The sequence below is a fragment of the Apis dorsata genome, unplaced genomic scaffold, assembly GCF_000469605.1.
Source record: "Apis dorsata unplaced genomic scaffold, Apis dorsata 1.3 scaffold_50, whole genome shotgun sequence".
Taxonomy (NCBI): domain Eukaryota; kingdom Metazoa; phylum Arthropoda; class Insecta; order Hymenoptera; family Apidae; genus Apis; species Apis dorsata.
The window spans coordinates 531,890-549,467 of record NW_006263351.1 but is presented as its reverse complement, the minus strand read 5'-3'; the positions used below and the strand labels follow the sequence as shown (position 1 = coordinate 549,467).

The window sequence follows — 17,578 nt, the reverse complement described above, 5'->3', positions numbered from 1 at the left end:
CTGGGGGGCCGAACAAGCAGCCGAGGCTGGACACGTGGATCCAGCAGAGATTGTCAACCGCGAAGGCTCTCTACGAGCAACAGAAGAGGCAAGAGATGAATCTGCCTGTCCCGTTGCCCAATGGGACCCTGGTCGCGCAGAATAGTTACGAGCAGAGGTCGGATAACGGGTACGCGTCGTCCGAGTCCAGGTATCAGCAACCGTCGTACTGTGATAAGAGGAATTACGCGGAGCCTAAGGCCACCCACGCTTCACCGCCCTACGTTCATCCGGTGATCACGAAACCTGCCAACGTTCACTCTGTGCCGCAAGCCGGGCAAACGTCCGTGTACCCGAATTACAGGCAAGGGCAGAAAGGTAGCGGGCCGCCAACAACAGGTGGTGCCACTTCCGGGGGACAGGCCACGACCGAGCCGCCTAGCAACACCGGTGCCGATAAAAGGGTGCTCAGCTTGTTGAGGAACAGCCTGGAGAACAAGCAGCAGAGGGAGGAGCAGATGAACAGTCAGCAACCTATCCTGGCTAATCATAGTCAACAAAGTTTTCAGAATAAGGTATGCGCTCGAGGTAATAGCGTGTATGGGCTTGGAGTTTCCATTTGTTAGCGAGGTTGTTTTTCAGAGTATAAACTTTCGATTAATATTAATTGGAGTAAGTTTGAAAGCTTTCGAGAGTTAAGGGATATTAAGTTACTTCGAGGCGAGGTATGGTTCGGGGGATAAACAGCCTCGTGAAAATATAAAACGATTCTAAGCTTGAAATTCCCGAGAAGTTGGGTAAATCTCGCACAACGAACATATCAAATTTCTTCGTTCGTTCCTTTTTATCTCCTGGGAAATTCTTGTATTTTTATCTCGACGTTTTAACATTTATCTCGATTTTTAACTACTTTTCTTCCGAAATCCTTTCAAAATTTCTTGCATTCAATCTCAACGTCGTCTCGATACATCGATCTCAATTCTTCCCTACAAAATCTGTAATCCAATAACTATTGAACCATCCTCTCGTCTTCCTCGAGAATCATATCCGATAGAATGACGGATGTAACAAGTGACGTTCCAGTGGTGGTCTCAGAGGCGGTGAGAACTGTCCGTTATCGTGCTCTAACGCGTTGTGTTCCCTATTCCCAAAGGTTGTTGCACCGGTCGAGCCCAAAACGAACATAGGAAGGCACAACCTGTCACCGTTCACGGCTGCGAGCTTACTGGAACGAAACAGCAACACGCCGCCCCATTACAAGTTCCATGTGCCGAGAGCGGTAGACTCGATCACTCAGGAGGCCCCCCGTAGTTTGTACGGCTCGAGAGTAAATTCATCCGCCACGCTACCTGGCAAGGAGGCACTCCTGGGACCCCGAGGAGCCGAGAATCAGATTCACCGTGACAAAGACGACGGCCTCGCCGCCATATTGGCAGCGAAAATCAGAACGAAGGCGGAACTGAAACAGGTGAACTCATACGTAATGTATTTAATTCGATTTTCTTTTTCGTTTTTCTTAAATTAATCTTAAATTAATTTTCCTTCGATTCGTACGAGTGGATTGTTAATAAAACAATGTTATTCTTTTTTTTTTGATTTTGATACTTGAAGGTGGGGACCGGCCAATTTGCAACGAAATCGACCAATGTACCCTCTCAGGATGCATCGTCTACTCCAAAAGGTAGAGATTCGAGATTCTGTTGATTTATTGGATTCTGTTGCTTTTCTTTTCCATGAAAATCCAATTTATTTCGTTTTATCTTATCAAAACGATGTTTGTTTTATTTTAATAATTATAAGAGATGTATCTTACAAAGTAACTCTTATTTTTATTATTGAAACTTGTTATTTTATTTTACGCGTCGATGATAATTTAAAAAGAGTAAAAGTAATTAGTCGATGTTTTTTTAAAGAAGAAAATTATCGGAAGTTGAAAGGTTAATATATTTATTCGATCGATACTCTATAAATATTCTTGTATGAAATGTTGATTTTTTTCATTTTTCAAGTTGCTTCGTTAAAATAATTTGTATCGTTTTCGTATAAGTTTTCGTGATAATCTGTCTTGATTTGTAGAAAAGTTGTATTAATTTTTGATTGATGTTAAAATAAACAATAATTTCAAATAGTAATATATACCATTGAATATTAAATTCATTTTATAAAAATGAATCTTCTTGCGATCTTACTTCATCGGATCACACATTACGCATCACTTTAAATATTTTTAAAATCCCAGGGAAAACTTAAAAATTCAAATCCACTTTCAGAACAAGACAGCGCCGCATCAACGTCGACACCTCAATCAGGCTCGTCTGCAGGCAGTCCTCCAAAGTTGACTCGCGAGAAGGTGGCCTGTTTACCGCCCCGAAGACGCTTGTTCTCCAGAACGGAGGAGGAGAACATGCCGGTGGCCGCGACGGTTCCGGTTCCGGCGCCACAACCTGCGATCGCTTCGAGCGTGCCTGCGCGCGCCAGCGGATTCAGAAGTTCGTCCGAGACTTCGGTGTTCGATTTCAGAGAGAGCGATTCCGAAGGCGAGATGCCTGTTCTCGAGCGGCAAACGCTCGAGGAGATGAGGAGGGACAGAAAACAGCTGTCGAAGGTGCAGCCACCCGTTCCACTGAACGATGCCATGTGCATTGGCATGACCTCATCGTCGGATCTCGTGAAAATAGAATTGAAGGTAACGTTATTTGCGCATGGATGTTTCTCCCGTGATTCGTTTGGTCGAACAGCCTTGAAAAACAATGATTGTTTAATCGGATTTAGATCATCTTGAACGATTCATAAAATTGTTTGAAAAGGAAATATCACTTCTGTTAGAATATAATGTTTCAGTATATCTCTTTGTAGTGTGAAATAAATTGTAACAATTCTAAAATTAATTGTAAAAATTAATTTCAGATATAATATTGTATCAGTCTGAAAAAGATTAATCTCCTTGGAATACAAAAATAAAATGAAATCAATAGATTTCATTTGTACAAATTATTTCTATAAAATGAATGATGTAATTTTAAATGTAGCAATTCAAATATAGCAATGAATAATTTATATATATATATATAGAAGAGAATATATATATATATTGAAGAGCAAAGTATTTTTCAATGTAATTAGAAAATTACAATGAAAATTATTCTTAATATCAATATAAATTCTATAATTCTTGATGTCATTTCTCATTTATGTATCTAATTTATATTTTCTTTGTCACGAATATTTTTACTCGATGCAACAATTGCATTAGATTCATCCGTTTACCGTTTTCAGGAGAACGACAAGATCACCGAAGTAGACACGTTTTGGTCCAGCACGTGCGACAAGTTTATGGAACAGCTACGAACCGGTGACGCGATGAAGAAACGTGGTCGTAAGAAAAAGGTCAGTTGCACTATAACCTCGAAGCTCGATGACGCTGGAAACGATAGCAGCAAAGAGTCGGACGCGAACACGTCTCAGATCAAACCTGAGGACATCAAAAAGGAGATTCAGGATGACGATTCGCCCATGGACAGCAAAGATGAGTCCCCAGAAGCGACGAAAGATGAGGAATCGTCGGAAATGAAGGATATCAAGGTTGAGGTGAAGACGGAGCCAGAGATGAGCAAGGACGACGAGGAGAAGAATTCCAGCGACGATTCGGACGAAGTACCATTGATTCGACGAACGAAGAAGAAGACGAAGAAGGACGACAGTGATTGCGAGGAGGAGATAATATGCAGGAAGAGAAGGGTGCGCAGAGGAAGCAGAATTAAATTGCAATCATCCAGTGGTAGCGAATCCTCGAGCGAGGAGAGCGATGGTAGCACGGAGTTTGGTCACGGTTCTTCCGTGGCTGACAGGCTGAGGGCTAGGAAACGGTGCGCCAACAGCAGCGCAGAATCCGAAGGGATGAAGCTTAGATCCAGAGACGCGACGCCGCAAAAATCTAAATCCGAGAAAGAATCCAAATCCTCCACTTCGAAGACTTCTTCCCAAAAAGGAAAACCGAAGCCTCTTTTCGGAGACGGCAGCGATTTTAGGCCTGGTTGGGAGGAGGAAGTTTACGTGTACAAGAAATCCTTGAGAATGCCACCTAGATTGATTACAGTGTCGAAACCGTCTAGGTTTCACAGGTTGTCTACCTCGCTGCCTGATTTGGATCCCGGCTCTCCAGCCTTGTCTGTCTCCATGGATAGTTCTGATGTGTATCTGAACAGGAAGAAGTTGGTTGACAGTGACGTGGAGTCCAATTACAGTTTTAGTACAACTGGGATTGGAATAGGAAGTAAGATCGATGATGAGGAAGCTACATCGTCCACGACCATTTCGTGTCCGCCCAAGGGTATGAAGCACTCGAAGTCGGAGAACAGTTCTATCGTTGATGTCTTGGCTCAGAAGGTTGGTACCAGTAAGAAGGAGCAGAAGAGGAAACAGAAAGAGAAGTTGGACAAAGGTGCAAATAAAACGCCGCAGAAAGGCACAAACGAACCTGAATTGCTCCCTACTCCGAGTCTGACACCTTTAGTGGAATCGTCCAAATCGCCGAAGGGTAAATCACCAGTCAAAGATAAGTCATTAAAAACTATCAAAATGACAGATTCGTTCCTGTTCGGTTTCCGCAAGGAAACTGTGAACAATTTCCGTGATACGTTTAAGAATAACCACGCTTTGCCGAACGAGTTCTCCACATTGGTGCTTAAAAGTAGGACGAGAACAGAGACTAGGGTATTGAAGAAACAGGCAACAATTAGAGAAGTTTTCGGCGAGGACAGGCCAGCTTCGGCACCACCTATGCAGAATCATGATGATACTTCTCAAGATGACGATTCTCAGAACGAAACACCAGAGAATAGGTTGAGTAAAGAAAGAACCTTGAAGCAGAAAGTGGTTTCGAGGCTGAAGAACGCTGGTATTTTGAGGAGTCACAAGGCGATCATAAACTCGAAGCATCATCTGTTGATGAAGAGGCGGAAGGACTTGTTGAAATCACTGGCTGAGAAGAAGCTGCGACATTTAAAGACTGAGACGGAAGAGGAACCGGTACAGGAGGAAACAAATGATGCGCAGGAGACGGAGAACAATGAGCTCGATGACGAGACCAATGAATCAGAACTTCCTAATAAGAAGAAGCTTAAACTGCGGACAAGCAGGCGGAAATTCCGCTCCGGATTCGATTACATTCGTAAGAAGAAAAAACCTTTGAAGAAGGATGAGACATTACCCAAGGAAAGAAAGAGGGTGAGTTTTTATAAAAGTATTTTTAGCTATATAAAAAGAGTATATTAAATATATTAATAATTTATATATAAAATTGACTGTATATTTAATTCTAGGTATTTTTGCTGAGTAAATAATTTTCAATGGATTCAATAGCGTGAATATTCATATCTTTTTTATTTACATTAGAATATTTGCTTTACAGCAAGTGTTAACGAGACCCAGTCCAGAGTGCGTAGCAGATATTCAGTCGGAAATTAGAACGTGGGTGATCAAAAAAGGTGTAGGTGAAACGATGCTGCATCGTGCCGCCAGACTTGGTTATACGGTAAATATTTATTGAAAAATAATTCACTCGTTGAAAATTCAATGGCCGCCCGATGTAAAATATTCATTGGTACAAACATTTGAATCTAAATTGCATTTTTGCATCGTGTTGGACACAGGATGTCACCGCGTATTGCTTGGAAAAGCTAAATAACGCGCCGAGTCCAAAGGACAACGCGGGTTATACGCCTCTTCACGAAGCGTGTTCCAAAGGCCATCTCGAAATTGCGAAATTGTTGCTCGCATACGGTGCGAATGCGAGTGAAAGTGCCAATGGTGGAATAAGGTGATCAACAAACTCGAATTTATAAATTTATTTCCTCTCTCTTCATTTTCTTTAAATTAAAATATACTGAAACACGATGTGCTTCATCACAGACCACTTCACGAGGCAGCTGAAAATGGTGCTACCGAACTCGTACGCCTGCTACTTTCCTATGGCGCTGATCCCTTATTAGCCACTTATTCCGGACAAACCCCGCTAATGCTAGCAGCAGATACCGATGCCTATTCGATCCTAGAACAACATTTAGACGATATCCAGGGTCGTGCGAGTACACCATGGTCTTTTGGCGGCCCGTCGTCTATTTTTGGTACGTCGTAATTTATAAGAATCTAACCTCTTCCCAGGTAACTTGTTTTCTTTAATATTTTCAATTCCATGTTTACATTTCGTCACTTTCTTTATCAATTCTTCTTTATATACATCTCTGGCAATAAAGAGTTTAAAATTAGAATTACCTTCAGTATAGTTTACTATTCGAATATATCAATTGAATAAATTAAAAGCAACTTATATCTTTTCAGACCTCGAAGAAACTGGTTACAATCCCCTCGACGATCCTCCTATGGACAGTCCAGAACCCGAACTAGATGAAATCGAGGTAGAGATGGGTGATGTGAATCTGCCAGTTCTCTTTACTCTCACCAACGATCCGGATAAATGGATGCTCCTCCAAGACTTGATGGCCGCTCTTCGAATAAAGAGTAGAGACGCGTTACTCCGTCAAATAAATCCGAAAGCTCACTCCGGTCCACCGGCCATTGCCCATCGTGACGTGATGAAAGAATTAAAACTTCAAGATTTTCTGGAACAATCTCGTTGCTGCCATTTGCTCAGTGGTGGCGAACGAATCAACGTGAGGGGGTCTAAGGTGACTCTGATCAAGTACAACGACAAAGTAAGATCTCTGTTGAACGTGGAGAAGGTGGTGATCAGCCTGAGGTGACAGGAGGCACCTCTGGGGCAGTCATCACCCCAGGCTAAACCGTCGACTTCCGCCTCGAGGGAACTTCCGAAAAAGAGCTCGAGCGTGTCGCCCAAGAGACAAGCCAGAACGCGACAGAGTAACAAGACAGCTGCCACGGATTGAACGTGAACCTGAAAATCTTGTTCGCTGTGAAAAGTCGCTCGTTTGAGCTGTTTCGAGTCTCTCGTTCGATAGAGGCCAGCTTTTTCCTCTTCGATTCCGCTCGACGAGGCAACTGGGGTCGAATACAAGGTGCGAAAACTAATTTAAGCTTACGATAGAGGAAGATCGTTCAATAACAGTGCTTTCTGACACTATTTAGCAGTATTTATTGACAAATGTTCTCTACACGGTGATATTTTTATGGATGATCGAGTCCTGAATAATGGTTTTTCAATATGAAGATTGTTATCTTGTTCAATGATATCATACTGTCCTGATCTTGTATAATAATTCGTTCAAACATTCAATTCGAAAGCGAAATAATATTTGAACGATCCTTGCGAATATTTTGGAATCTGATAGGCGTCCATACGCTTATTTTCATTCATTCGATTATTCGTATTGAAAGAATCGATACTCATTGTCGAAGAGAATTTGAAACTGTGAATGGTAACTGCGTGCGTTCTCGATTGAATCGATTATGATTGTTTCGTTAAGTTAACAGAGAACAAACGTTGAAAAATATAGTTATCGAATTATTAGTACGTTGTTAATTTCGTTTTTTCTCTGTCTTCCTTTCTTTCTCTCTCTTTTTTTTTTTTTTATTAGTAATAATAAGTCGATTAAAATATAATTCGGTTACGCGTTTACAAAGATTTAGATTTAAGCAAGCGTTTATTAATCGTCGAAATATGGAGCATTTACGTTTTTTTTTTTTCTTTTCTTGTTTTCTTGGGATGTGCAATTTCGCGAGTCCATTTCTTGTTAAATGATTACCGATTAAACGCGATCGATCAGCGCCCCTTAGGTCTGAGAAACGTAAGAAAATGGATCGACCGTGTAATAGACACAATGTGCAATAATTCTCATCGAATTCGCGATGATTGATCCTCGAATTAGCGATTTATTTTGCAAATAATATTCAATTGTTAGCTCGTTGGAACCGAGAAAGTAATCGACGCGTTCACTGTTTAGTTCTACTCTATTTCTATTTTTTTTTTTTATCATGTTCATCGTTATCACGTATCGTTACGTTGAAAATTTCTTTTTTTTGTTTGAAGTTTCATCTATCGGATTGGTGCAATCCAATTGATTAATTTTTGTTATCGATTTAATATAAGTGTTTCATTTTTATGTTTACTATATATGTATATATATATAAAAGAAAGAAGATAGAATGAATATGTTGAAGATTATCATGTTCAGCAGTGAACGTGTTCAAAGGATCATTGATGCATTTAAACTAGACTTTTTTCATTTACATGCGTCGATGGAACCGATCTCTACGTACTTATACCTTCGGAAGCGTGTCGAAGCATGTGTCGAAATAGAATGTTGAAAAATAAAAAAAATTTCTACTTGTATCATAGACACAAGCTTAAGTTGTTTAGCAAAAGCATGCTTACGCGCTTTCATTTTGACTCCGTGTACAGAGGATTAGTCGTTCTGATCAGTCTCAGGGAAATATCCGTACGCGTATTCTCGATAATCCTATGCGTTGCATCGATTCGAACAGGGATACGACCAGGCATCGTAAAAATATTCGATTGATCTGTAAAACGATCGTCAAGATATTGTTATTTCCTCATGATGTATAGTAGACAGAGAGAAAGAGAGACACCGTTTCGTCTTCGTACGTTGAACGATCGTTCCAGATCGAGATCGATCGATGACTGGTCGCTCGCTCGCTTCTCGTTTTTTTTTAATTTTATTTAGCTGACGATTTCTAAACGAATATTACCGATTAATGTCGTGGACGAGATGGTGTTTACACGTGTACATACATATTTTCGAATAAAAATCTAGCGTCATCTGCCGTATGTGTGCGTCGAAGAGTCCCGGGTTCTCTTGCAGATGGCAATTTCTGTGCATCATCCATCGTGGCTGTTTAAGAAAAAGAATGTTTGAAATGAGATTTAAAAAAGAAGAACATATGTAGAGGAGAGGGGAAATGATATAAAAGTTGATATAAAAGTAGATTGAAAGTGAGTCGAGGCAGAAAAGAAATAATTGTACGTGTAATGTACCTTTAAAATGTAAAGTAGATATTGAATAATAGTGTAAGTAGCCAGGAAGAACACGACACTTGTTCATAATTACTATAGTCGCGTATAATACACATTTGCGCACGTGTAATTGTATAAGGAAGGGAAAAAGAGAAAAAAAACCAGCGTTTTAGAATTAACTTGAGAAAGAATATTGTAATTTCAGCGAAGAAATAATCGAATAATATGCTGTTTAAAAGCGTATGTATATATTATACACAACACGACAGACACAAAAGATAAAAACACTTTCTCGCAATATAATAGGGGCTATCGCAGTTACTACCGCTACTAATTATTAATTACTATTACTATTATTACTACCGGTCACCGATTACTATTACGAATACTACGATTACCGCTATTACTATTACTATTTGCCACTACCAATACTATTAACTATTACTACTACTGTCACGACTATCCGCTTTTTTTATTGTACGATATATACATAATACCGAACTATGAATGTACATTTTCTTAGCTGTAACGTTTTCCTCCTCCTCCATTGTAATTTATACTATATTATATTCGAGGATACTTCTAAATGTGTTAAAAGAAAAAAAAAAAAAAACAAACCGCTGCTGCTTTACGAGAAGAAGGAATTTTATGTGAGAAAGAACAAAATATATTATATATATATAAATATATAAATATATATGTATATATATACGTACATATATATATATTTTATTTCAGAAGTTTAGTTTAATGGATATATAATGTTAAAGAAAAAAAAAAAAAAAAAATGCGAGAAAGAATACAAATTAAATTCTCTCTGTGATTCATCTAAAGAATGAAATTAAGGAAGTAAAAAAAAAGAAAAAAAAAAAAAAAAATGCGAGAAAGAATACAAATTAAATTCTCTCTGTGATTCATCTAAAGAATGAAATTAAGGAAGTAAAAAAAAAGAAAAAAAAAAAAAAAAATGCGAGAAAGAATACAAATTAAATTCTCTCTGTGATTCATCTAAAGAATGAAATTAAGGAAGTAAAAAAAAAGAAAAAAAAAAAAAAAAAAAAATGCGAGAAAGAATACAAATTAAATTCTCTCTGTGATTCGTCTAAAGAATGAAATTAAGGAAGTAAAACAAAAGAAAAAAAAAAAAAGAAAAACAAAAAAGAAGAAAGAGTTATGATTATATTGATTAATTAGTATTATTATTGTCATCGTCATTTATCATTGCTCTGTACCGTCAAATTTATTGAATAACAAGTCACAACCGACCGACAAACTCAATTTTCGTAATGAACTCGACTCGTGATTTTCTTTTCGCTAATAACAGTAACGAGTTATCCTATCGATGTAATAAAAACAAGTATTTTTACCGATATCAACGTCTTTTTGATTTCTTTACGAGCACCTGTCCTCCATTGTTAGCCACAAATCGTGAAAAATTTCTAATTTCAAAAATCAGGATAAATCAGATTTGAGGAGTCACATTCGAAGGGAAGAAAGGATGGATGGTTGTCTGAAACAGATTTAAAATTGGTAAAACGTTTATTAACTATTTAAAAACGATGAAACAAGGTGAACATGAGATTGACAATTCAATAAGTAATATTATTAAATAGACTATAGAGGTGTATAATAAGTGTCTGTAGTAATTATTCTCTTTATACGTTCCTTTACATCGAGACAGACGTCTTTTTTCCATCATCTTCTTTTCAAGATTTTCTCGATTTAACTTTCGGCGAATCCCAGCTCATTTCCGATCTTCTTTTCTCTTCAGGCACAACCTGTGCGATAATATTATTATATGACAACGATTTCTCGTTATTCGATTCATTCTTCAACTATCAATAATACGATTCCATTATATATTCATTCACTCTTCGTATTTTTTCTTTCGTAAATACGTGCGACGACTGTTGCGTTAACGATTTTAAACACAGGATTTATCGTAGGAAAAATAGCTCGTAGAAAGCGTACCCATGCTAATTATTATACCCGATCAACCGGTATGTCGTAAATATTTGTCGTTTGACACATTCTACGAATAAACGAAAAAAGGAAACGAAGAACGCAAAAATGGATCCTTCCACTCGTCAAATCGAAGGAAATCGAGCAATCGACGATGGCGAAACGATTCGATAATCGCTGCACGATCGATGACTGCCGAAACAAGTGGTTAGTAGGTTAATAACCATTGCGACGATACGCAGTTGTACGTATAAACTCTTCTCGCGTTTTCTAACCTTTCTTTGTTTCATTGTCTCGTAACCCTTGATACGATTCTCTTTTCTATATTTTCCACGATTTCTTCTATTCACTCGTATAAGTACTGTATGTAATCGACGAGCAATTATCTCGATTATATCGCATTCTCTCGTCTATACCAAATTTATCGATTCAACGCGACGACATGATGTAATCGAAAAGATGCCATTCAATGATTTGTTTTCTCGTGATATTTTCGTTATCCGACCGCCTTTGTGAAAGTGGTTCGATACAAGGCGTTTTCGTTGGTCTGGGTGGAGTGAAACCTGTTTTACATTTATCGTCAAGGTGATACGTATTTCACGATGTTACACGATTCTTTGCGATATTGTCTTAAAACCTGTCCAGTTTTCCTTACTACACACGCATGTATACACATTTAGTTTTCTATGGATTGGCATCGACCAATCGTAGAAAGCGAAATGCAAAAGTAACGGTTTTCTTGCATCGAATTTAAACAAACGTCGTTACGTCATATATCTGTGGCTCGACACGATCAAGAAAATACTACGACCGAACTTCGTCCATGGTTTCACGCTACCACCATATACCATCTCGATTATCTCGGGTATAGGTATTTACAATAATATATATATATATATACCTACTATATCGTAATAATAATTTAGTAGTGGTATTTAAATTACAATAGCGTTCATTCTTTTTCTCGCGATCTCGTTTCTCCCTTTCTCTCGCGCGCGTTTTCTATTTATATATATATATATATATTTATATGTATATATATATATAATGTTGCACATAACCCAGTACTGGCTTAGTAATCTAGCTGTACAAAACATTATATACCGCTATTCTAGCATCTAGAGATTTGTCCTGTGAGGTTTGATGAATCGTGAGGTTCGTAATATGCGTCTGGATCTTGTTCTTTTTCTCTATTTTGTTTTTTCCTTTCTATTTTCTCTTTCTTTTTCTCACAAAAAATTTTAATTCTCGCTTTTCTAGTTTCCTTTTATATTATCTTTTCATTTGTCCTGCTAGTACATTTTACGTACGAGTTTCGCTTTGTCAGACAACGAATCTTCCCGATTCCCCCCTCTGTCTCTTGTTCGCTTCTTATTGCGATTAAGTACATTAAAAAATACCGTGCTACTTCGCTCAGAATTAACCGGACCAAGCTATACATATATTAATATGTTCGGTGAAGCCAAGTATTATTTTTTATTGATTTTTTTTTATTTCCGTTTACTTTATTTTCTCAGCGTATCTCGTACTTTGTCTTGTTTCATTGTCATTTAATCGTCGCGATTTGCGCGTGAAAAAATTCTTTGTTTATAAGCGTCTAACGTGCTGTGCGCGTCTTACAAACAATCGCGACGAATATCTATCTTAAACATCTATTATCTTTTTTATTTTATTTTACTTTATTTTATTTTATTTTCGTTTTGTCGCTCGTTCTTCTTTTTCGTTTCACCTTTTTCGACTTCAACCGAGTGTCGATCATTCGTTTGTTATTCGTCTTTCTTTTTCTCTCTCTCTCATGTTTCCAAATTTCCCGTGAACTGTATACATACAATGTAACATACACATTACGCATCGCAGTTCGCGATCAGTCGAAGAAGAACTACGACGCGAGTCTTTCGGTAAAACTCCTCAACATGTCGGCTTCGTCGTGCCGAGTCGAGTTGTCGTCAATACATTAAAATCATTTCTGATACGAATACACGATCATGTGCTCTTTTGATTTTATAACGAAAACCAGGATTAGTGTTTAGTGTTATAAAACGACTACGTGTTCAATATTTTCGTCGCAATAAAGAGAATCAATTCAATAATCGAAATATCGTGTATTCGTTCCTGACATTCTACAACACAATGATAAAATTCAACGTGAAGATACGCATACACGACGATGCTTTTTTCACATTTTACTCAACAAATCCACTCGTCACATGGAAACCATGAGAAAACATCGTGATACGACGAAATACTTCTGATATTAACGCTATAACATGTATGTATGTATCCTCTGCCTAACAATCTTTCTTAAAAACGTAAATATTCAGATATCTCTCATCGAAACGGATAACAATTATAGAACACGCCATCATTTTATCGTTTTATCGTTTTATCAACAATAATTTTATCGATTAACAATGAAACATTTTGTCACGGCGTGAACGATCGCGGAGAGACTCTGAATATTCTTTTTCGAAACATATTCCGTTATTATTATTAATATTATTATTATTATTCTTTCTTTAATCCTCTCCTTAATCTAATAATCGCCTCCCAGTGAAGCTTGCAGACATATTATTCCTCCTCGTATTACTTTCAGCGTTTTACACGATACAAAGTCTTTTCTTTTCGACGAGCTTGGTGCGCGGCTAATGCCTTAACTGGGACATTGTGCTACTCGATTGGGTATGTAATAGGGGTGGAGTGAGGTGGGACGGGTTCAGGATGGGAACGGGGAAGGCATTAGAGAGTTACTCGGTTATTTTTATTAAGAGTAATTAAGCTTGACGCCTCGGAGGTAGGGTCCAAGCGTTTGGACCGGGCTGAGCGTGGGGGGCAGGACGTCACAGTTGCTGGTCTCTGCACGGTACCCAAATGTTCGGGCCTGATTGCTCGGCGATCACCTCCTTTACCTTCACGTATATCTCCTCCGGTGTGTCGCCTTGCACCACGGCTGTAATTTTAAGGAGAATTTAATTTCAAGCAATTTAATTTTCCCTCATCAGTAATTTATTTAATTATGAATATTATAGTTATCAATTGATTGAGGTGGCAAGTAAATTAGCTGTGTGATATAATTCAGCGTTTCTTGATCTTCTTGTCTCTTGGCATAATGTACTGATTTGTATCGTGACCTAAATTAATTTTGTAATTTAAAATTATTAAAAATTTGATAGATTAGATCTTATTATTGAATATATTATATAAAAAATTGGATTGCATTCTTGAAAGTATCTTAAATATTAAATATTATTAAGATTTCAAGAATCAAAATTAAGTTTTAGGATGAGCAAACAATTGAATGATTATTATGTTCACATAGAGGAAGTTAGAAAAGATATTTCTATTACATATTCTAGAGATTATACGTATTTAAATTTTGTGAATGCAAATATGAATTTTTAATATCGAATAAATTATATATAGATTGAAAAATTTATTTATTATTTTAGATTATTTACCAGTAAAGTATTCTCCGAACTCTTGCTCCATTTTCAGTGCTCGTTCATATGTTTTTTTCGCTTGTTCTTCGGTCATCCTCTTGTTCATTTCCCTTCGAATATCAATAATTGCTCGTTAAATTATACTCGAAATTTCCAAATCAAATAAAAAAATTGTCACTTACATAACTGATTCCACGGATTTTGGTTTAATGAAGATGGCGATGGGATACAGCTGCGCCACTTGTAACCTCTTGATGGCGTTTCCACTCACGTCGAGAATACAGTGTTTTCCCTTAATTAACAGATTATTTTTATCAATTTATGATATTGAATATTTTTATTCGTATTTATAGGACTGTTTATTAAGATTCTTTTTTTACTTTTTCAGCGACTTCTCGCACGGACGCCACAGACGTGCCATAAAGATTGTCATTGTACTGTCCGGCCTCTATGAACAAATGATTTTGAATGTCCCTCTCCATCTGTTCCCTAGATGCGACGAAATGATAATCACGTCCATCCACTTCGTACTCTCTTCTACTCCTCGTTGTATCTGTGGAAATGAAAAACGTTTAACATTCTCTTTTTAATAAAATAATTTAGAATAATTTCATTTCTATGTAACAAATTTAATTTTTTGTTTCAGGATATTTCTTAAAATTATTCTTAAGGTTTTCAAAAATATTGTAATGATTTATATCTATTATATAAAGTTTAATTATAAGGTAACCATGTGTTTTAACTTGAATTTATGAATCTTTCTTTTATTTATTTATTTTAACATTTCTTTTTTCTTTCAGGTAAAAATCTCTTGGCTTCAAATAATTAATTTAATTTAATTTCAAAGTATAATATGATAATATGAATTACTCTTAGAGAGAATCAGGTACACTTTTAGAATAGAGAATACTTTTTAATTGACATTGAATATTCAAAACACACGATCATCTTACTAATCATTAAAACAATTATTCTTTAAATTATCATATTTATATATATCTCTAATAACACATTATATTTAACTTCGTTATCTCATCCAAAGCAAAATATAGCCACCAGACAGACAGATGTAACGAGAGAACAAGCTGCTTTGTTGTTTCCAACATAACACGAAAATCCTCTGAAAATCTCAGGATCTAGCCCCATGTAACGCGTGACCCAAATCAGAGGTAGAGATAGATTAAAATCCATTTCAACTTACGTGGCACACAGCTGCCGAATTTGTCGGGGAATTCCGAGATGAGGTCGTCGTTGATGCGATCCTTGAGAGGACCGAGGATAATGACAGGTCGTGTGTACTGTATGGTGAGCTGCTGGACTGCCTCGTACGACAGCACATTTTCTTCGCTGCCTGCAATTTTCGGTATAAGTATACTCGTGTTTCCAAGATATTTTTGAACATTGTGAAAGCTTTTGTTATCCTCGGGTTAGAAAATGTTTTTTTTTTTGCACTCTTTCAAACAGCTAAGGGATACAAACGTTTCTCTATCGATCTGGTCGAGAGAGAATTAACAAATTGGTATTCTCGAAATTTTTGTTCTCAAGAGAATAGGTAGATTGTATTATTTCTTGTACATTCTGATTAGAAATCACGTATACAGAAACGCGACCAGGGATTATTATTATTATTAATATGTTTGCTGTCCACCTCGATGGAGAAATGATTCATGCTTTAGCATCTAGGAGATTGAAGCAAGGTTTAAAGGAGTAAAAGGGGTTGGTAAAGCTTCTAAAGAAATTTAGATCGAAGAGTGTATCAAATTCGACGTGGCATTATTAGTTACGTGGCGACTATGCTATTATACGATAGGGTTTTTGTAATACTCGATTCTACGTGGTTGTAACGATTTTAATTACACCAAAAAGCGTCGCTTCTTCACTTTTTCACTTGAATTCTTTCTTTTTTCTTTTTTCTTTAGTAATTATTTAGTTCATTTCTTTCAATTTTAATAATATCGATCACATAAGAGAATAATTTAAAACGATATTGTCATAATCGAAAGAAAATACTTAACTAAACATTTATTTCATAAAAATTTGGCAAAGATCTTTTCAATATGAGTTTTTTAATTTTAAAAAAAAACTTTATAGAAGCGACGCGATTTCATATTTATGCAATGTAACTGCGACTCTCGTTAAAAGTCTACATGAGGGTGAATAGTGTTATATATATAAAGAAACCAAGAAAAAAACGGCAGACAACAGACAAGATAAAGCACGTCGCGACTGTCCCAATTGCGCGAAGCGTTTTCGGCGTTTTGTCAGTGCTCAGTAGATATTATAATAGTATAGGAAATTGGTGAAAATTAAAAAAAAAAAAAGAAAAAAAAGTTAAAATTAAACGTAAAAGAAAATATTTTATATCGATCGAAACAATGTTCGATATCAAGTGTTAGTCAAGGACCTAAGAAATTGGTATAATATTGGTATTTGTTGTTCACTCTTGTTTTCTTTTTCCACACACTTTGACATATGTATATATGTATGTATTTTTTTTTTTTTCTTTTCGTGTATTGTGTATCACTTACTAAACTCGTCATTATTGTCATCGTCCTCCTTTTCCAGATAAACTAACGTCAGTTCCTCCATATAAGGCAGTTCGACGCGATATAAAATTTCTCTACTCCCTGCGACGCAAGACAAGATCTTTTTGTGAATGAAAAAGGTGGAGTAAGCGCGCGATGAGATGAGATAGGAGACGAAGAATGAACGCGTTCTAAGACGAATATCGTGATATATCGTTTTATGAGTTATATTAGGCCTCGAAGACGCTCGAGCGAAGCTTTTAACGAAAGCTGGAGGACGTTTTTATTCTGTCGAATACTGTTGCTTTTTTTTTTTTTTTTCTCGTTATATGATCGATGAACGAAGGTCTCGCCATTGAATAAATGTTATGGATGTTCGATGATTCATGTAAGTGTTAATACGAAGGAATGATATAGTATTAATTTTAAAACGAATATTAAATTTTTAAATAGAAATAAATGTAAATTTTGAAACGTTGAGTGACTCAACTAGTGACGTGTCTCCAATTTTGTCTTGAATAATTGTTTCTCGTCACTTTTATTAAAATCTAATATTTCTCTTCGCGTTGACATCTTCAAATAAATACACGAAGATTACGATTATTATAAACTTCAGAAAAAAAACCACAAATATTATTTTCGATGCTAATAAACAAACACGATGATAAATGAAGCTATCATAATTTTTAGAGATACGTCACCAGTCGAAGCTAAAACGTAAAATC

General features: G+C 36.7%; 2 protein-coding genes and 1 long non-coding RNA gene across 16 annotated transcripts in view; 2 read left to right on the top strand and 1 right to left on the bottom strand.

The window, feature by feature from the left end:
• Positions 1–6: 6 nt before the first annotated feature.
• Positions 7–9,111, top strand: LOC102673361. Its single transcript, XM_031514648.1, has 9 exons — positions 7–554; positions 1,133–1,447; positions 1,591–1,660; positions 2,250–2,665; positions 3,256–5,205; positions 5,390–5,512; positions 5,631–5,797; positions 5,890–6,104; positions 6,319–9,111. The coding sequence occupies exons 1-9, from the start codon at positions 96–98 to the stop codon at positions 6,738–6,740; spliced, it is 4,137 nt and encodes a 1,378-aa protein (XP_031370508.1). The 5' UTR covers positions 7–95; the 3' UTR covers positions 6,741–9,111.
• Positions 9,112–11,487: 2,376 nt separating this feature from the next.
• LOC116186737 lies at positions 11,488–14,832 on the top strand. Its single transcript, XR_004151738.1, has 2 exons — positions 11,488–11,762; positions 14,717–14,832. It is a non-coding gene; the product is annotated as an uncharacterized LOC116186737 (long non-coding RNA).
• Positions 12,375–17,578, bottom strand: part of LOC102672047 (disks large homolog 4) — a 281,358-nt gene continuing 276,154 nt past the window's right edge. For 9 of the 14 annotated variants that reach the window (XM_006608849.2, XM_006608861.2, XM_031514915.1 and 6 more), the window contains 6 exons: positions 16,857–16,955; positions 15,530–15,679; positions 14,709–14,881; positions 14,511–14,620; positions 14,347–14,438; positions 12,375–13,838 (listed from right to left, as the gene is read on the bottom strand). In XM_006608849.2, coding sequence (XP_006608912.1) covers positions 13,729–13,838; positions 14,347–14,438; positions 14,511–14,620; positions 14,709–14,881; positions 15,530–15,679; positions 16,857–16,955 — 734 coding nt within the window. In that variant the 3' untranslated portion in view covers positions 12,375–13,728. The remainder of the gene's footprint in view (positions 13,839–14,346; positions 14,439–14,510; positions 14,621–14,708; positions 14,882–15,529; positions 15,680–16,856; positions 16,956–17,578) is intronic. The other 5 variants (XM_006608853.2, XM_006608855.2, XM_006608862.2 and 2 more) reach the window with 1 other exon arrangement.